This window comes from Pavona decussata, unplaced genomic scaffold (genome assembly GCF_977016875.1).
Source record: "Pavona decussata unplaced genomic scaffold, jaPavDecu1.1 SCAFFOLD_432, whole genome shotgun sequence".
Taxonomy (NCBI): domain Eukaryota; kingdom Metazoa; phylum Cnidaria; class Anthozoa; order Scleractinia; family Agariciidae; genus Pavona; species Pavona decussata.
In genome coordinates this window covers 114,114-133,958 of record NW_028145789.1, presented here as the reverse complement: position 1 = coordinate 133,958, position 19,845 = coordinate 114,114, and the positions used below count along the sequence as shown (strand labels likewise).

At 39.3% G+C, this 19,845-nt stretch overlaps 2 protein-coding genes and 1 long non-coding RNA gene across 3 annotated transcripts in view; 2 read left to right on the top strand and 1 right to left on the bottom strand.

Annotated features, from left to right (window-relative positions):
• Positions 1–19,845, bottom strand: part of LOC146450690 (uncharacterized) — a 134,137-nt gene that overhangs the window by 14,317 nt on the left and 99,975 nt on the right. The gene's annotated exons all lie outside the window — the stretch shown is intronic.
• On the top strand, positions 8,828–11,969 carry LOC146450696 (uncharacterized). The gene is made up of 2 exons (XR_014860245.1): positions 8,828–9,768; positions 11,570–11,969. It is a non-coding gene; the product is annotated as an uncharacterized LOC146450696 (long non-coding RNA).
• Positions 16,545–19,595, top strand: LOC146450695 (uncharacterized). Its single transcript, XM_085100090.1, has one exon. The coding sequence runs from the start codon at positions 17,212–17,214 to the stop codon at positions 19,579–19,581; it is 2,370 nt and encodes a 789-aa protein (XP_084956216.1). The 5' UTR covers positions 16,545–17,211; the 3' UTR covers positions 19,582–19,595.

The following is a 19,845-nucleotide window of genomic DNA, read 5'->3' as shown; positions in this document are numbered from 1 at the left end:
TATAGCTATCTCTGTGAGCTGATGTGTTACCAGATGATGTGTTAAGAACCCAGAAACACAGATGTAAGCTAAATAACTCCACTCATTTGGACAACGACTGTTAGTGCAAGGATGTTCTATCTTACTTCTATCGAGGAGCAAAGGTGAGGATAACAGAAAATTTGACCATGATTTCACCTACAATCTTGGACAGATCAAATGAAAAATTAAGAACCCTTCCCCGCCCCCTCCACCATTTCAATAATGGAAGAGGGTGCATTTATCTTTTGCACGCGAATTCATCATTGATTTTTCTGAAGGTGGGGGGGGGGGGGGGGTAGGGAAGGGAAAAAAAAGTTTTAATTTTTTATTTTAATCTGTACAAGATTAATAATATAGTTTGTTACCGTAAACAGATTCAAGCGCTGACGTTTCGAGCGTTTCGATCTCATGGACAAGGAGAATAACTTACCCATTTTAACGTCACATTTTTTGCCACTCCAGGGCAGTTTACACGAACAGGAAAAAGTTTCCTTTTTCTTGTCAAACAAGCAAGAACCTCCGTTGCGGCAGCCTACTATTTGACATCCCTGTGATAAAAAGGCATTTTTTTTTTCTTTTTATGATAATTCTCATGTGATTAACAACTACATTTGAATACACTCATCAACTTAACTAAAGCCTTCTTTCTTTTCACTACGTACTGACCAAATAATTCTAGGTACAAATATGTCAACGTGAACCCAACTTGAGAAACATTGAAAAACTAACGCCTGGTTGATCAACAAGCTCATGGACTTCGTTAATGGCGGGTGCATTCTCGCGCCTGTTCAGTTCAGAAGTTCTTTTTTTGCCTTGCTTAAAGTTCGTGGAAGTACACCAACAGATTCTTAGACATGACTGGCTGCAGGACATTAAACTGGGTGAGGCAAGCTGTTTCACGACATGACCTGGCAGTCGCTTTTTTACCCGCGTTGCTAACTTAGCAGATCGAGAATTTTCTTCAACAGCAAAAACCGTGGCATTCATTAGAAATCCATGCAAAATGATAAACAGGCAAATCGTACTAGAACGATTTTGCAGCACCCCAGACTTAGCCATGGTGCAGTTAACGAGTAGCTGATGAAGTCTGCTTTTTACATGAGGAACAATACTGAACACCACCAGATAAATAGTTGAAGTATTTTAATACTTCAACTATTTATCTGAGGCCGTGTTAAATAATTGATGTCCTGCAAAAGCTATATTTTCGCTTTTGTTAATTATGACAGGTCTTTTGTAAATAGAACCGCTCCTGCTTTTTATCTCTTGCCAAGAGATAAGAGGTACTCGTTTGGTTTATGAATTATGAACATGAAGGCAGCTAAAACCATAATTATGACATTCATGAAACGCATAAGCAACCAAATTGATTTTTGCAGTCTGCTCACTCTGCTGTGCTCACTATTTTACAATCTCACGGGCCGGTATATAAAACGTTAGTTATGATCATCAAAGCTTAGTAGTAAAGATCAAACAAATGATCACCAAGGGACGAAAACTGTCGTAAAGAGAGCAAAATAGAACAAGCTGGCAAATTCGGAAAGACAAATGAAAATACGGAATAGGGACTTCTTTAAAACAAAACAAAAATACTGCGACTGAAATTAATATTCCGCTAAAGAATGCGATCAGATCATCCTGTGTTAGGCTTGATGTTGAAAACAGGATTTTAAAAACAGTCAATGGTATTTGAAGTATGTTTTTTTTTTTCAAATATTGAGAGAGTGTCCCCGCAAGATGTCTGGCTTCTGATAACGGACATTAAAATTACCATCCTACAGAGCTATAACTTTTTGTGGGCTGTTAGCCACATACTCAGCGAGTTTGCTGGAAACCTTTTGTTTTATTTATTATTTCACTAGTGACTGAGATATTTTATTATACTTACTTTTTATTTGTATTAGCACACGAAGAGAAAACTTAGATAATTTTAAGATTTCTTGTTGCAAAACGCTCTATAAACACCCAAATCAACTAAGATGGACTTAACAGTGCTACAATTAATTTTTCATAATTTATTTTTATTCTCTCATGCAATAAGAGGTTCAACTAATTTTTCTCGTTATTGCTTGTTAGAAAATTCTCGTTTTTCACTTTTGAGAAATGAATTGAACCTAAAGAAATTCCAGGTAAACAGTCAACATGGTAAGTTTAAAGGAAAAAGATAGAAATCGAGCCTGCTTGATAATCAGGAAAAATAAACTTTAAATTATTTGCATTTGGTCTGCGTTTTGGCGCCGGATACGGACTACAGGATAACTCAAATTTTTTGCTGATTATCTTTACCAGCTAAGAATCTAATTCCTTTTAAATTATTTTCATTTTATGTAATCAAAGGCAGCAAAAAAACTGAATATTTGTAAGCACGTCTCGAAAAAGGCTAAACAACCGAATCATTTTCGGATTTTTAAAGCACTGCGATTAGTACTACTTTGCACCATGGTGCCTTACATTCCCATGGAAAATATGCTTTTCTTATTAAGAAAAAAAGACGAAAAGAAAGAAGCTAAAAGAACGAGATAAAAAGTGTATATTTAGCATAAAATTGACAGTAGAAGCGAGTTTAATTAACATTTAAGAACGCTGTACATTTAATTCTTTGCAATTACTGTACTTGTTTACGTCAAATCGAGTGTTGCTGAGCCATGCAAAGTTTACTAATTGCCGCCACTAGGTAAGAAACATTTACTTAGGTGTTGGCAGATGATGATCAGGAATTGAAGAGTAACGCTGGAGTCTGCCGTTGACACGGTTCGCAATATTTGTTGATAAACCGATCTACCGTTTTCCTAACAGCAGTAACATAAAATCGAATGTTTAAGACCTAATCCAGCTATTCCAGAGAGCAGCTGTTCCGCGTTATATATTTTCGTGCTCAGCATTTGCGATAAGAGTAGTCAAAAGCCGCAATATTTTAATATTAAAATATTACAGACAGGGTATAGCTCCGGTTTTTTTTTTTCTTTTTCTTTTCCTTTTTTTTTTTTTTATCTTTTTAAGTCTGTACTATTCTAGAATCGCCGTTTTTGTACAAGAAACTCATAATCCATGCGGGACGAACTTGGGAAAACAGCTATAGGCGTCTGGTTAAGCGTTGCGTAGTGTCGTTTAGTATACATATGGGCTCGAGACCAGAGATTGCAACTCCCCCGGATACGGAAGGAATCTCCCAGTCACCCGTACGGACCACAAATTTCCCAGATAAAAAAAAAAAAAAAAAATGCTCGGATAGTTCTCCACAACCAACCAAGGTTGAAGCTCAAATTTTTGCAAATGTCCACAAAATTTTGATTTGGCGAGTTCATGTCCCGGTTTTTTGGTTAATTGTTTTGTATAACACTGTTTCAAAAGAATCTGGAATGCATCAAAACAATCTGGAATGAGAAAGTTTCGTGTTTTTAGGAAAGTATCTGAAATTGCAGATACTTTCTCAGAACTCAGAAAGTTTCTGGTAATTGACCAATCAAAATCCGCAGAGCATTCAACCGTGAAGACGGCTAATTATACCGAGACAATCAGAAAGTATCTGAATCTTTCGAAAGTTTCTCAATATACAGAAAGTTTCTGTGAACACTGACCAATGAGAGTGAGAGTTAAAAATACCAGCAGATTACTCATCTTAAAATGTTAAGCTGCCTCTACATGAAGTTACCAGAATTATGTTCAGTAACTGACGTGGCGTTCCATCCCAGTAACCACTAAAAAACGTTTGAACTATTTGAAAGTAATTTATCATCAGATTAAAATCAAGGCCATCTTAGCGACTTCATATCTGGGTGATAAATGAATACAACCTTATCGGCGACCGCACCGGCTGTGTTTTGCACGAGGAACCAAACATCTGTTAGCCCGCGCTTGGTTATGTCGTTTGTTTATGTGACCGAACACTTTTTTTAAAAAGCTCTAATATAGCGAGAGTTGTAAAAGGCTGATCTCATGAAGCTTTTCGCTGTATACGTAAACCATGCAATTAGAGGTCGGCGCGTCGGGAGTGCAAGAAGTATCTTATCTATATACGATGAACGGAGTCATTTGTATCAACAAAAACAGAATGTTCAGCGATCGCGTACATGCTCCGCTTTCTGCTATTTATAGTAAAGACAAGGTATGTTATTCTGTTGGTTCTCATCAAGCTTTTCATCGTAACGATGGAATAACAGGTCGGCGCTTTGGATATTTCGAAGCATAGGGGCCGGGGGTGAAACATGTCTATCACGGCGACTTTATTTACATTGCATTCGGAGCAACACAAACAGAACAATGCGGGTCCCTTAAATGTCTGTTTCGCTTTCTGCTAGCTATTTTATATGGTTTAAGACAAAAGTACGTTATTTTTTTGGTTGGGTTATTCGAAAAAAATTCAACGTAATCGGAAGGAAAACGGCTTAGCAATGCATCCGTGACTATCGTTAAACGACAAATTTTACCCCAGAACGGAAACTTTCCGTTTGATGTACCCAGCAACTTTCTGTGGTCGTTTAAAACATCCATATGTGGAAGAACTATGTCAAAATACTCCACGATTACTCGGCGATTCTCCGGTGATGGAAAGCGTATGCTGGCCGACCGGTGCGATGTTTGTAATCTGTGAAAGACGAAATTATCGCTGCGAGTGCGAAACGGTCTGCTTTCATATTTCATCGATCGATTCCTGAAGTTCATCGCCGCTAGTTTCGATCCGAAGCCTGGCCGGTCGATTGACTGAATCAATTTTTTTTGAAATGCGACTTGTCTTCTCAGGAGGAATAGACACAACAGTTGAATCATGAAAGACTTGACACCTTCTGTGAAGATTTATCACCCAGATATGAAGTCGCTAAGATGGCCTTGATTTTAGTCTGATGATAAATTACTTTCAAATAGTTCAAACGTTTTTTAGTGGTTACTGGGATGGAACGCCACGTCGGTTACTGAACATAATTCTGGTAACTTCATGTAGAGGCAGCTTAACATTTTAAGATGAGTAATCTGCTGGTATTTTTAACTCTCACTCTCATTGGTCAGTGTTCACAGAAACTTTCTGTATATTGAGAAACTTTCGAAAGATTCAGATACTTTCTGATTGTCTCGGTATAATTAGCCGTCTTCACGGTTGAATTTTGATTGGTCAATTACCAGAAACTTTCTGAGTTCTGAGAAAGTATCTGCAATTTCAGATACTCCCCTAAAAACACGAAACTTTCTCATTCCAGATTGTTTTGATGCATTCCAGATTCTTTTGAAACAGTGTTGTATATTTATTCATCAAACTCGGTTTGAACTTGTATCCCTAGGATTATAATTTCATATTGCTTAAAGGATTTGTTGGTAACAACACTATTACACAAACAACCGAAGACATTAGCGAACTCCAATTCATCTCTTAGACGAATCGACTGGCTTAAATCTTGGTATAGTCTAGTCATGCCTGTTTGTTTAGAGAGAGGGTGGGGAAGGAAGGGGGTTGCACCCTCATATAAAGGTGATGAGGTGATCGTAACAAGTTTAAAAATAACCCCTAGCCCAGTTGTTCAAAGCCCGATTAAGCCTGTATTGGAAAGTTTCTGTCGGTTTGAAGTGCGTGTGCACTTTGAGAATAGATTCTTTTTTTTTTTTTTTTTATATTTCGCATCTCAGACAAGTATATTTAGTTGTTTCGAAACAAGAAGAACAAGCACATTCCTCTTTTCCCGCCGTCTTGTTCAGAATGAAGTCCTTTGCGCACATGCCAAGTCGATGGAATGCACAGACCTCTGGGATAGATATAATTTATATAATTTATACGTAACGTATGCATTTGGTTCGGCACATGAAAAGTTCGACGTCTGAATCGAAGTCGAACTTTTGCCGTTCTATTCGACTGCGCGAGTCAAATAGAACGGTGGGTCGACCCAAATACAAATCTGTCCTTCCTAATTGATTCATACGTCGATCTTCACATGAGCCGGACCAAATGATTAGGTTCGGTTCATGTAAAGTTCGACGTATGAACCGGGCCTTACAGGGATATAAAAAGCTTTTTCAAAATGAAGTTAAGAAGAAATGGTCCATCGTTATTTATTGCATTTTAATTTATTTTATTTCTTTTATTTTGTTTGAATCTCACGTTTGCCGTAAACGCGATTCTACATCTCTTTAATACGGATTTCTTTCTCATTTTTTCCCCTGAAGTTTCCTGACATCATCCCAATCAAAAGCCCAGTAGAGTGCCATCCCATATTAAACTCTTAAACTCCAATAGTGATCAGCATGTAATTTCTCCTTACCATATCACTGTCTGATCAAACAGTCAGGCCATGGCAACAAAGGAGATAATCACCAAAGATAAAATTATCTTAATTCTCCTACCTTGTGCCACAAGTAATAAGCACAGAGGTGTAAGGAGAATGGACATGTTGATATTGCTGCTTAAAGGACTAACGGGGTGTTCATGCAAGCAGACTTCAGATTGAAATTAATAATTAAAAAGAAAGGAAGGACCTGAAAGAAAAGTAGGACCAATGAAGGAAAGAACGACACAAAGAAAGAAAAAGACTGTTTCTTCTCTTTTTGGTATTTTCATTTCATTTCACCGAATCTAGGAGTCCAATTGAGTATTGTTTCTAATAGCGCGAACGGGTTCGGTGCGAGGTTGGCGAACAATGTATGGGACAAAATGGTTTTTGAAAATCAATTGTTTCACTTGACGAAATACTCCACAATTAATGACATATTTCGCATCGTGTTCCAGGGTCCTCTCCATACCGCCAATTTCAATATCACGATACCCCAGGGGACTAGGCGGGTACACATGGCCTTTGTGGGATTGCAGCGTACTTCCCATCGAGCTCTACCCGCCCTTCTTGCCGCAAACTGCGTGGCCCTTGAGCAAGTCGTATTTTTAAGTTCTTTTTTTTTTTTCTTCATTAAAGACCATTTAACCCATGGGTGTGGGCAAGGGGGGGGGGGGGGGGGGGTTCATATTCCGAGTAACCTACTACTAGGTGGCTTGCCAACACAGTCTAAAGAATCTCCCCTGTCCTTCGTTGTAAAACCAGCGCGGGGAGGTCTGACGGATTTTTTAGCACTTGTCAAAGGTGCTACCAGGACGTGTGAGGGCGGGAGGTCCACATTCTCATTTATTGTTGGCTGAAGTCTAAGCTTGTACTAACTCGTTCCTATTTTTGTATCTTATTACAACGTGAGAAACATGAGTACCTTTTGTACTCTCGCTAATCCCTTCTCGTTCTCTATCTCTTTGTTTGTTTGTTTTTGTTTTTGTTCTTTTTTTTTTGGGGGGGGGGGGTGGGGGGCTAGCCCTATTTTGTCCTCGTTTCGTTTTTCAACGTGCATAATTCAGTACAGTCCCTTAACTTTCGGGCGAGTGATCTGAGGGAAAAAAATGTGTGACCACCCGATGTCTAAGTCTTCGTTTCTGAGTTTGCTAAGATCATTAAATCATTTTATCAGTTTCAATCTTTATGAATTCCCAAATTCAAACTGTGTGTAAGCTATACCGTTCTCTTGCTGTTCAATTTACAAACTGCATCTGCTTTTTATGTTTAGTTTTATTTTATTTTTGAGTTCATAATAAAGAGATAATCATACAACATTGCAATTATAATAATACAACTTGTTACGATGATGCCTTTGTCAGTGATAATTTAATGTTCCTTAAAATGTATTGGAAATGAACTCGACTTAAATTAACTTGCAGTTCAATTGACAAGCTACATCTGCTTTTTATGTTTAGTTTTATTTTTATTTATCCGATGTTAAGTTCATAATCAAGAGATAATCATACAACATTGTAATTATAGTGATACTACTTGTTACGATGATGGCTTTGTTAGTGATAATCTAATGCTCTTTAGTAAAAGTATCTTACAAAATGTTGCCTTCTGAAGGACCAGGCAACTGATAAAATCATCATCATTATCATCATCGTCTTATTTATAACTAGGCAAATAACATACTACAAAAACGTGAAAGGAAAGAAAAAAAAAACTAGTGATTACTTACTAGTCATGGGATGTTTACAGTCAACATTTTCCTGCTTGAACTAATAATTAATATTTCTCTCATAACATTCTTAACAATTTTGGAATAGTATAAAGTAGATGCAACTTACAACATAAAACATGGCAATTCTCAAGACATCGCAAATTCATTAACATTAAACTACTTTTGGAAATATTGAATATATATGAAAGCAGGAAAGGAAAAAAAATAATAAATGACCAACCAAAAAGCATTTTCCAATCAGTGGTGTACGTTTTAAGTGTCGTTCCACAGATGCTTCTTCTTGACTTCTTTAATTGTTATACTTGCTTGTATCGTGTATCGGTTACACTCTTAAGCCCATAACAAGCGGCTTCAGAATATATACTAAATAAACATTTCAGTGCATGAGGTAATCTCGGCACAAACTACAATGAACCTTGTACGTACAGCATGATGACCCTGCGCTCTCTTTTTCTTTTTTTTTTTTTTTTTTTTTTTTTTACAATACAGTGTTTTCTAGTATATTGCAATTACAAAAAAGAGTTGTATAGAATACAAGTTACATACTAGTTTCACAGGCTACGATATTTCAAAAAATTACCGCGATAACGACAATGGAATAATCAAGAACAAGAAAACAATCACAAACCGTTACAACAACCTGTCAGGGGTGGATTAGAAACTATGTTTAGCACTTATTTTAATTGCTTTTTCTTTTAAAATACATAGCTTAATATATTTTAAGATGCAGAAAATACCTTTCGATTTCTAGATCCCCCAAGCATATATTGAAATAAAAAATAGAGCAGTTTTCAAATGGAGGTCGCAAAACCAAATTCAAAGAAATTTCTTTCGCCAATCGCAACACACGTAAACAACACAATCAACCAATCAGATTTCAAAGCAAATGCATGTAGCTGACGTAAAGCGCGAAAAACATGTGCGCGCAAGACACGATTGATTTTGGTTTTGGTTAAAAAAGTGGCGCAGGTTTTGCTAACCAATTACAGAATGTAATCAAGAGCTGATGAAAAACCGAAGCAAAGTTGTAATTACTTGGACACTCAATTGAAAAAACCGTTCTATGATACTTTGCAATAAAGAGGGATTGGTTTAAGCGAAAAGTGTCTCGTGGATTTCGTGTCATTTTGTAAAATCCAAAAACATTGTTGTTTTAATAAATTGTAGCCTCAGTGTACAATAACCAAACTATACCAAAACTGTTGATGAGTGTCTCTAACCTCTAATAGACTCGTTCGGGAGTGAATGCAATTTTTAAACCGTTAGGCTAAACCAATTGAAGTTCTAACATTTTCGTTTCTAAAATAAGCTAGGAATCAGCTAATTTCTCTAAGGGGAGCAGGATCATGGCGAAGTGCTGAGAGCAACCCGCTTCTCCCAATAAAGATAGGCTAAAATGATATAAAAATTTAAACTTATGATTAGACTTTTCATTTTCATTAAATATATAAAAACAAATAAATTTCGAGAAACATGACTGTCAAAATCGTGTTGCTATGGAAACATTAAATAGAGCTTCTTAACTCCCGAAATCTTATAGGCTCAATTAACCTCATTAACTAAAAAAAGGAAGTAAAAATGTGAGACTGAGCTCGGGATTACGTTTCTCACAAAAAAACAAGTAACTGACATGCTGCATGAGTCAAGAGAGAATCTCTTGATCAGCTACAAAATGGATAGCCCTCAGACTCAGTATTATGTATCATTGAGTGGCCTGTACTAAATAAAAAGAAAACGATGTGCGTAGCCATTTTTTGTTTTAAGGTATCAGCCACCCTTCAGGACCGTCCGCGCGCGGATCGCTGTAGCGTTAGTTGTTTTTATAAAAACCCCTATAAACCATATATTTTTTAAAAGCTTAATAATTCCAGATTATGGATTTGAACTAACAAAAACTATTTTCTTAAATGTGTTTCGAAATTGGAACGCTTTGTGTAAAAGTACACGTCTCTATAAATCATGTTCCACTCCCGCCGGAAATAAACGGAAGAAAACAATTAACACCGCATTCGCTTCTCAACACGTTCCACTAAAAAACCGTGTCTCGGATTTTCGACAAGTGCGTTTGTTTCTCTTTTATTAGCAAATGAAGTTGGGGGAGGCAATTAGTCAACACTCCCTGCGGAAAAAAAGGCTCTAGCTTTAAAATCAAAAGGAGTATTAAGATTCGCAGACACGGTTTTGTAGAAGAGATATACGGCATCACTCTGGCCAAATTTGAGCCAAATTGATTGAAAGGCTGCCGACTTGGAGTTCAAAACGTACGAGTCGATCGGCAAAATTTGCGTTCGGAGATAAAATAGAAAATACATTTTTGGCGGCATCCTACGTGGAATGAGATTATAACACCTAAATGTTTATTCTGATTGATATCAGAGAGGGCTCAATTTTCTCTAACAATAGGACTTTGACAGGTAACATGCAACAGGAACAAACTTTCGCGGCAAGCAGCGGGAAATAACTATTTTGCTTCCAGTCAGTTCAATTACACTGCGTGTGGACAAAAGACAAAATTTTTGTTGAGGTTAGTGAATGTACATGCATAGTTATCGTTTAATTTAAAAACAGCAATACGCTTTTCATGTAACAATAAAAATATATTGTGTTTATTTCTTGAAAGGTTGGCTAAGTTGGTAAAGATGCCGAAAATCAGCGCGAAATCAACACGAACGAAAACGAAGCCGCCGAATGTCCACCACCGATTGCTCGAAGGTCAAGAACTGAGGCCCGGTTTATTTCAAACGCTCTGCTCTTCTCGGAAGAATTAAAAACAGAATTTGTCTTGTGCGACGGACAGCTTTCATTCTCGCACTGGATTCTCCAGGTAGAACCAAGTCCATGCTTAGTCGCTACATTTTCCACGACTTGGACACTTCCCTGGCAAAATCGACAAGATACAGACTCGTGCCGTTTCTGAAGGAGAATTTCACTCGATACGATAGCTCGACCGCTTATTGTTTTCCACGTTCCATCAGCAGATGGGGTCGATGAGCTTAATTGGCTTTCTTCTTCTGGTTCTTCAAGCTAAATTTTAGAGCGGCTTGCACTCTCAGCAACTGTAGCATTTTCGCTTTTCTGAATATCCAACTCTTCCAGCCACTTCTCTGGCCGATAAAATGAGCCTTTGTCGCTCTCTGCCAATTTTGCAGCCCATTCTTTGTCAAACTCGCTCTTCGATTTCTTTTTCGCTCTCGGTTTCGATGAGGAAAACGGACACGATCTTTTCTTTTTTTTTTTTTTTTGGCGGCATTTTCACCGAAACAAACGCTAAATATCGAGGTAAAGGCTATAAACAACACGAAGACAATTCGCACGTGTTGTGTCGTTCGAAGCACGCACTCGGTATCACGTTACTAGTTCAATGACAGATCTTGTCAACGATCAATTAAGATAATTAACGAGAAAAAATCTATTACCCCCGATATCTTTCGACAGAAATAACATTTTCTTCTGATTTTTTTTTTTGAATGAAAGCTCTCAAGCATATCTATTTGAAAACGTTGAAACCTCAAATATGGCAGCGATCCGCGCGCGGACGGTCCTGAAGGGTGGCTGATACCTTAAGATAAGAGCCAAAATGTACAAGAATTTCGGCTCTATAATGAAAAGACTGTGGTCCTTACAATTCGCACTGGATCGAAACTGACGGCGCTTATTTGAAGACATGTTGTTCAATTTTAGTTTTTCTCTGGATCATAAGAATGGAAAATCAGACAGACATTGAGGGACTGGCCTATATAGAATGAAATCAAAATAAGCCATTTTTTATTCCCATTACGGAGGTGAAAGCCAAATTGGCTAAAATTAGAAGGTAAAACTGGTCTCCCAAGTTTGTTGATTTGAGGGAGGAGCTTCATGCATGAACCATGATGCCATGACTTGTGATTATCCTGCTTTGGTAATCGGCTCAGTCCTGTATCTCAATTGACATTGTACGCCGATCTGTTATGGCTTTAAACTTAAAATGTGAAAATTGTCTATGCTCCCACTCCTTTAAATGTGTTCAAATATCAAGGAATAGGAACCTTAAAAAATTTCTAAACCCATACTTTTCCCTACATTTTTGTTATGTCCTAATCATACGGGTCGATGGGAAACATAGCAGTCGACTACTCGTGTAGAGTTGCCTCAGCAAAAGTCTGATTTCTATCAATAAAATTATAGTATGCGTTGTTCTGTGTCTTTTACTTCTACACATCATCTACCTTTCTATCCGGTTTAGAACTATTTAGCCATCAACATTTCGAAAATCTACACAGTCCCACTTCTAAACATAATGAAAAGCGATTGTTGCTAAGGTACGCTGGAAGAACACCAGAAATAATACTTTGTTTTCGTTTTGTCTAATAAGGTAAAAAAAACACTGTCTAGGCCTCGATTGTTAGGACAGAAGAGGATAATTCAATATTTTGATCAAGATATACTCGAGGAAAGAAATGGGTGTTAATGCTAAATTTTCTACTAACAATAGCTTTGATTTCTGAAATTCGAATTCAGTATTTGAGTGCTGCTTCGCTCTGTAAAAATTCCTGAAAACCTTATTTGACTAACACAAGGAAGGCAGTCGTGTAGTATTCTTACAATCTAGTTATTATGAGCCGGCAGCGATCTCCCATCCAACCTTTTTTTTTTAAACTGGTTTTCACTAGCGATGAAATCGGAGCCAGAGACGACCTTATAACAACCAAAAAAAAAAAAAAAAAACAGATTGGGAGTGTTAAGAATAAGAAGGCTCCCCTTTTCTTTCAATTGTGCTTATGTTTTCGTCTGGTATTATCTAGTGAAAACTAAGGGACGGATCGCTTCATTACCGTTATAATCTGTTAATAGTCACTACCACAGTAGCGTAATTTAAGGGACGCATGAGGGACACCATCAAGGTAATAAACCTAAAATGAAGTACAGTTCGTAACTATGATAGTAGTGGTCTTGAGACATTCGCATCTTGGATACTTGCGAAAGCAAACCTTTTTATAACTTTTACCATCCGCAACACTGGGATGACTTTCTTGCAACCAGCCGGGATGATGACTGTCACAACGTTTTGGGGGTGGACATGAAGAAGCCATTCTTTTTCCTGCTTCGCCTTCAAATCGGTACCAACCAGGACCAAGCGCACTGTCACTTTCCCCGCTATCACCTTCGTACGTTACCTTTCTGTTAGCACTTGTAAGACTTGTGTAGTCTTGGCACTCTATGGGACAGTAAATAGATGTCAAGTGAGCCACGATTTAGAGAGAGAGAGGGAGAGAGAGAGAGAGAGAGAGAGAGAGGGAGAGAGAGAGAGAGAGAGAGAGAGAGAGAGAGAGAGAGAGAGAGAGAGAGAGAGAGAGAGAGAGAGAGAGAGAGAGAGAGAGAGAGAGAGAGAGAGAGAGAGAGAGAGAGAGAGAGAGAGAGAGAGAGAGAGAGAGAGAGAGAGAGAGAGAGAGAGAGAGAGAGAGAGAGAGAGAGAGAGAGAGAGAGAGAGAGAGAGAGAGAGAGAGAGAGAGAGAGAGAGAGAGAGAGAGAGAGAGAGAGAGAGAGAGAGAGAGAGAGAGAGAGAGAGAGAGAGAGAGAGAGAGAGAGAGAGAGAGAGAGAGAGAGAGAGAGAGAGAGAGAGAGAGAGAGAGAGAGAGACACAGAGACAGAGACAGAGAGACAGAGACAGAGATCGTTTCCCAAAATTTCTGTTCCCTGTGATTTTTTGAGCAAAATATCTTGGCGTAATGTTTCTCATCTGTTTCTAGCAGTGTAGTTGGACAGAAGTGATGGCAAACATTACGTCTGGAGTGCTTTTGATTTCCGTTGAGTTTGCTTGCTGATTTTAAAAGCACCAATTTCATAGATGTCCTTGGAACTCTGAGAACGAACAAAGAGGCCCGAAACAGTCCTCTCTTAGTTTAAAGTTCACTTTTTGAAAGGGAACTCTCAGAAAACCGCCAAATACGTAAAATCCGCCGTATTTAAGAAAACAAGTGAGCAGGTCAACTGCAACTTCAAAGGCCAGCAAGAAAACTGTACGTACAAATGTGCATACAAATGTTATTTAATACTCCTCTTTTAAACTGCAAATATCTAAGAAGAGAATATGTTAATATATTACAATACATATAAGATACTTGCAGTTGAAAAAGGAAGTATTAAATAATGCATATATTCTAAATATCCGTGAAATCCGTAAAATCCGCCGTATTTTTAAAAAGATATCAGCCTGTCAACTGCCACTTCAAACTGGAAGTTCAAAGGCAGCAAGAAAACTCTAGTTAGGGTGGATTTCACGGATTTTACGGAAATTGTACATACAAATAACAATTAATACTCCTTTTTTAAACTGTAAGGATCTTTAAAGAGAATATATTAATATATCATATATATTTAATATATATTAGATACTTACAGATAAAAAAGGAAGTATTAAATTATGTATATTCCAAATATCCGTGAAATCCGTCAAATCCGCCGTATTTTAGAAAAAGATATCAGCCTGTCAACTGCCACTCAAAACTGGAAGTTCAAAGACCAGCAAGAAAACTGTATTTAGGGTGGATTTCACGGATTTTACGGAAATCGTACATTCGAATGTCATTTAATACTCCTCTTTTAAACTGTAAGTATCTAAGAAGAGAATATATTAATATATTATAAGATATGTAAGATCCTTGCAGTTAAAGAAGGAAGTTTTAAATCATGCTTATTCTAAACATCCGTGAAATCCGTAAACTCCGCCGTATTTAAGAAAAAGATATCAGCCTGTCAACTGCCACTTCAAACTGGAAGTTCAAAGACCAGCAAGAAAACTGTGGTGTTAGGGTGGATTTCACGGATTTTGCGTAATATGACTGATGCAATATGGCCTAATACCTCTCTTTTAGATGTCTTATAATGTTCATTTGGAAGACAGTTACAGTTAGCAAAAGGACTATAAACAACAATTATCTAACAGTTCCATGAAAAAAATTCTGCTGTAAACTAGCACATTGTCAGAGAGTGGAAGTTCTTGCTCTTCGAAGAAAACTGTAGGTAGGGCGGATTTCACGGTATTTGCGGACAAAACAACCTTCACCCAGTGATTTTAGATTCATGGACAAATTGTCATTGTCAACTTTTTTTTCGAAATGTGACAACATGATCAACAACGACCCTGACGGTACCAGATGATTGTTACCCCTTTTGTCATGAATTAGTGCAATTAACAACTTCTGCACCTAGTAATCAAGACATTTATTTCTTGATGTGCGATGCTTAGTAAAGTGCGTAACCAATGTGAAATAAACAAGGAACTGAACTTGGGCTGCTTTAATAGAGTTCGACTGCTAATTGCTACGTATTATCATGGGAAAGTAATGGAAGCAGTGTGTCGTGGAGTCTAACGAACTACATCGACACCTGTTGCTTCAATCGTTTGTTTTGCCTTCTGTGATCAGAGCTATGAAAATGCAATATGACTTAATACTTCGCTTTTACACTGAAGATGTCTTATAATGTTCATTGGAAGACAGTTACAATTAGAAAAGGGACTATAAATAACATTTATCTAACAGTTCCGTGAAAAATGTTCTGCTGGTAAACTAGCACATTTTCAGAGAGTGGAAGCTCTTGATCTTCGAAGAAAACTGTAGATAGGGCGGATTTCACGGTATTTGCAGACAAAAAACCTTCACCCAGTGATTTTAGATTCATGGACAAATTGTCATTGTCAACTTTTTTTCGAAATGTGACAACATGGCTACCAACGACCCTGACGGTACCAGATGATTGTTACCCCTTTTGTCATGAAAAAGTGCAATTAACAACTTCTGCACCTAGTAATCAAGACATTTATTTCTTGATGTGCGATGCATAATTAAGACCGTAACCAATGTGAAATAAACGGGGAATTAAACTTGGGCTGCTTCAATAGAGTTCGACTGCTAATTGCTACGTATTATCATGTGAAAATAATGGAAGCAGTGTGTCATGGAGTCTAACGAACTACAACGACACCTGTTTCTTCAATCGTTTTGTTTTGCGTTATGTGATCTACATCAGAGCTACGAAAACAAGCTCGACCTTGACCTTGAATACTTCGAAGGTTTTTCGCCAGTAATTAGGCTTCTTTGTTGCGACAATATAACGAGACCTGAAAATAATTACACTAAACACGACAGGGACGTGGCATTTTTCATTTGTACCTCAAATCAAACACTTCTATCAGTTTCCTTTGACTTTTAAATATATTCCTCGTGATTATCACAAATAAATTTTCGTATAAAATAGGAGCCTACTCTGGGAAGAAATCACTACACTGAACATGAACAAGACAAAATATCCTTGTAGACAACTCAACAGCCAGGCCATAAAGAGCTCAGCTTTATGCTTCATTAGCCCCATCATCGTTGGGAAGTGTAGCATAGTGAAAGCTCAATGTGTTTGTAAAATAGACGAAGGAGGCCTACAGAAAGCCTGGAACAACGTGTGTAAGACGAGAGATGTTTGCGATAAGGCAATTTGTGGTGAGAATCTGCATATCTGATGACCATCTTGTCTTTGAATTTTAAAAGGTCTTGTTGCTTAAAAATGGTCGGTTTTTTTCTTAACAGGAGTGAAAAACGTCGCATTTTTCTTTGGCGCTATCGGTGCCCAAGGTCCCAGAAAAAGCCGAGGAAAAAAGGGAGCCACTGCAGAGGAATATGCAAGCGATGAAAACAATGACGAAGTATTGACATCCAGTCAAGCAGCAAGCGCTGCAAGTCAAGATTGGATTTCTGAACATCAAACAATCATCAATGGCAAATTATGCCCATCCATCAACTACTGGATAGCCTTAACTACTCCAAACGGTGCCCCGGCAAACCCTATTGTCATTCACCGTGCACTTTTGGAATGCGGCGTGGAGACTATGGCACAACAGGTATGTGAATGTTTATTTTAACAGCGTTTCTTGAAAGCACTGTATGATGAGATGGGTAGTATATTTCGAACTGAGGCCATGTTTTCTGTCCGTTTTAATGGCGTATTGCTGAATACCATTTGGACATAACAAAAAAAAATCACGAAAATCCATCGTTTAGAAATGAGTTATGATCGAGTTGGACCATTCAAAGTCACTATTCAATATTTCGAGACATTTCCAAACAGAAAAATCAGTCAACACACTTAATCTTCTAACAGTTCCATAAAACCAAATTGATGGATTTGCAATAATTCTATTCGCAGGTACCCTGTTATGAGGGCAAGGAGTCGGCTGTCATGAAAGAACTATTCAGGGTCTTAAAAGATCACAAAAATCCCATGATCCAGGAACTAGTGAACTCTTCGTATGAACATTGCTTCCGAAATGAGATGGAAAGTGTGCTGGGTGAAGGGAACTTGATGGACTCGCAAGATTGTGGAACAGAGAAGGTGACCAGAGTCTGGCTCACAAATTCGACTTTCAGCTCCACGTTGCGGTTGTCCATCACAAAGCTTCAAGATGCAAAGTTGGAAATTGATATGTTTGGTTTTCAAGAGGACAGCAGGCAAAGTGCAGACGAAGAAGCAAGACTGGCGGATAAATTGACTGTGCTCGTAAATGACATAGGAATCGCGATGAAGAAAATGGAATACGCCCTCTTTTGTGGAAAAGTTTACAAGAAACTTCCCTCGGCCATGTACACTTACGCTTACAAGTGCGAAGTCCGCGCATTCATAAATAGCCTGGCAGCAAACGAGTTCTTTAAAGCAAGACTGCTTAAGGACATGAGAAAAATAATTGACATACTTTCGGACCCAGACTGCGAGGTGGTGCGTCCTATCTCCATCGATTACAATCTGATCGAAGTAAATGGCGGATACTGCTGGTCCATCAAGGAGAGGCGTTTTGTGCAGAACCCGATTCCGGATGAAAAGATTGGCATCATCACCCCGAGAGCTTTCACGAAGTACGATCAAGGTGAAGAGCCCGACCCCAAATACTTCAAAGAAATTCTAGAGAACAGCCTCTCAGAAGTGGAAATTAGTGAATTTTGTGAGGATTTCTTGAAGCTTCTAAACTTTAACAAGAAAGGCCACAAGGATAGAGTACCGTGCCTGACTGGTGATGCAAATAGCGGCAAAACCAGCCTTTTCCATCCTATCCTCGGGCTTGTGCACCACACCAACATAGCGACTATCACAAAGCAAAGGGTATTCAACAAGGCCATGATCACAAAATCCACCGAAGTGGTCTTCATTGACGAGGCCTCGCCGTCAAGCATGGACATCGACGACTGGAAGATCTTGACCCAAGGGGGCTACACCGCATGCGACGTTAAGTACCAGACCGCAAAGTCCTTTATCAACCGCTGCCCCATGCTGTTGACGGCACAAACGAAATTGCAGTTCAAGCCTGAAGACCAACCCGCAATGGACCGCAGGCTTCGAAATTACAACTTCAAGAGTCTCCCGCATCCAAAGAAAGGAGCCGCCAAATGGCTAAGAAGACACCCAATGGAGTGTATTGTGTGGGCAGCAGCACAAGCCAGTAGGTGCGTGGCATCAGCCACCGAGGATGAGCTAAGTGACGAAGATAGCGCGGACGATGGTGTGCTGGGAGCGACGGAAAAGGAAGAGCTTCGCACGTTGTGCTTGGACAATGTCCTAGATGAGCGCGATTGCCCAACTGTCGAGGCGGGTGCACAGAGCGGTGGAATAGAAAACACTCAGGATGACTTGGACTCAAGTCAAGACGACCAGACCATCGGTGCATTAAGGAGAATTATGGAGCAGAGCTCTCAGAGGTCACTCCGCCACCGCCAAGTTTCCGTCATGCTGCAAGCGCGACTCGACCAGCGAGAAAGACAGAGGCAGGCAGAGGAGACGGTGTACCGACACAGACAGCGAAATCTCCTGTCGATGGGCGTCGCAAGCGAACATGTGGCGCTGCTTCCGAGGGATGCATTGGAACCCATGCCCACGCAAATCAGCGAGGACTTGGCTGCCTTCAGGCAACAGACCCTTCGGGAAGACTTGAAGACAAGGCGAGAGAGAGCACTTGCTGCATTTCAAACACCCTGGTTACAACAGACGGAGCAGGAACTTCACGAGCTCGCCAGGACACTACAGGGATCAGCCCTGAGTCGGGAGAGGAGGGCGTCCACGGAGGCCTACCGCGAGGTTCTGCAAGACAAGCTGAGACAATTCCACCGGAATCACGGAACGGCCGGTTGCCAGTTGGCCTTGGACCAGAGGAAGCGATCGTGTGTTGCCCTGGGCCTGCTGAAGAAAGAACACAGGCATCTTGTCACCAGCCTCTTCCAGTGCCTGCCCATTGCAGAGGATGTGTGCCAGTCGATCCAGACCGGAAGAGATGGCAACGAAGCATCTTCCTCGGGCTACAGAAGCAACACAGCTGTATCGCAGGATGTTCCACCTCAGTGCGGAGACAGCAGTGACGAGGAAATGTTCATCACGCCCGCCCCGAGTACGCAGCTAAGCCCCTGCGATGCAACTACACCAACTTCGTCTACCATGCACGATCTTGCCATTTCAGAGGACCTCATGCGGACCAGTACTTCGCGAAAAAGACCCACGTCTGGAGAACTAACTCTAGTCAGAAACAAGAAGCCACGCAAAACAATTCTGAGCTATTTTAGCCAGTAGTTAGATATAGAGAAACACCGAAACACAGCGAAAATGTAAAATGAATGCTCGAGTTTGTTCAACATTACCTAGAGTTTGTTTTTGGGTAATTACACACACGGTTGGAACTGGAACATGTACGGTTAAGCTAGGTCGACTTGAAAAAATTATTATTACATTATATAGATCAGTGTGTTTGTGAATGGTGATAGAAAATGGCCATTGAAAAAAAAAAAAAAAAAAGAGAGACATAGAGAGAATTAAAATGAAGGTTGCGTCGTTGAC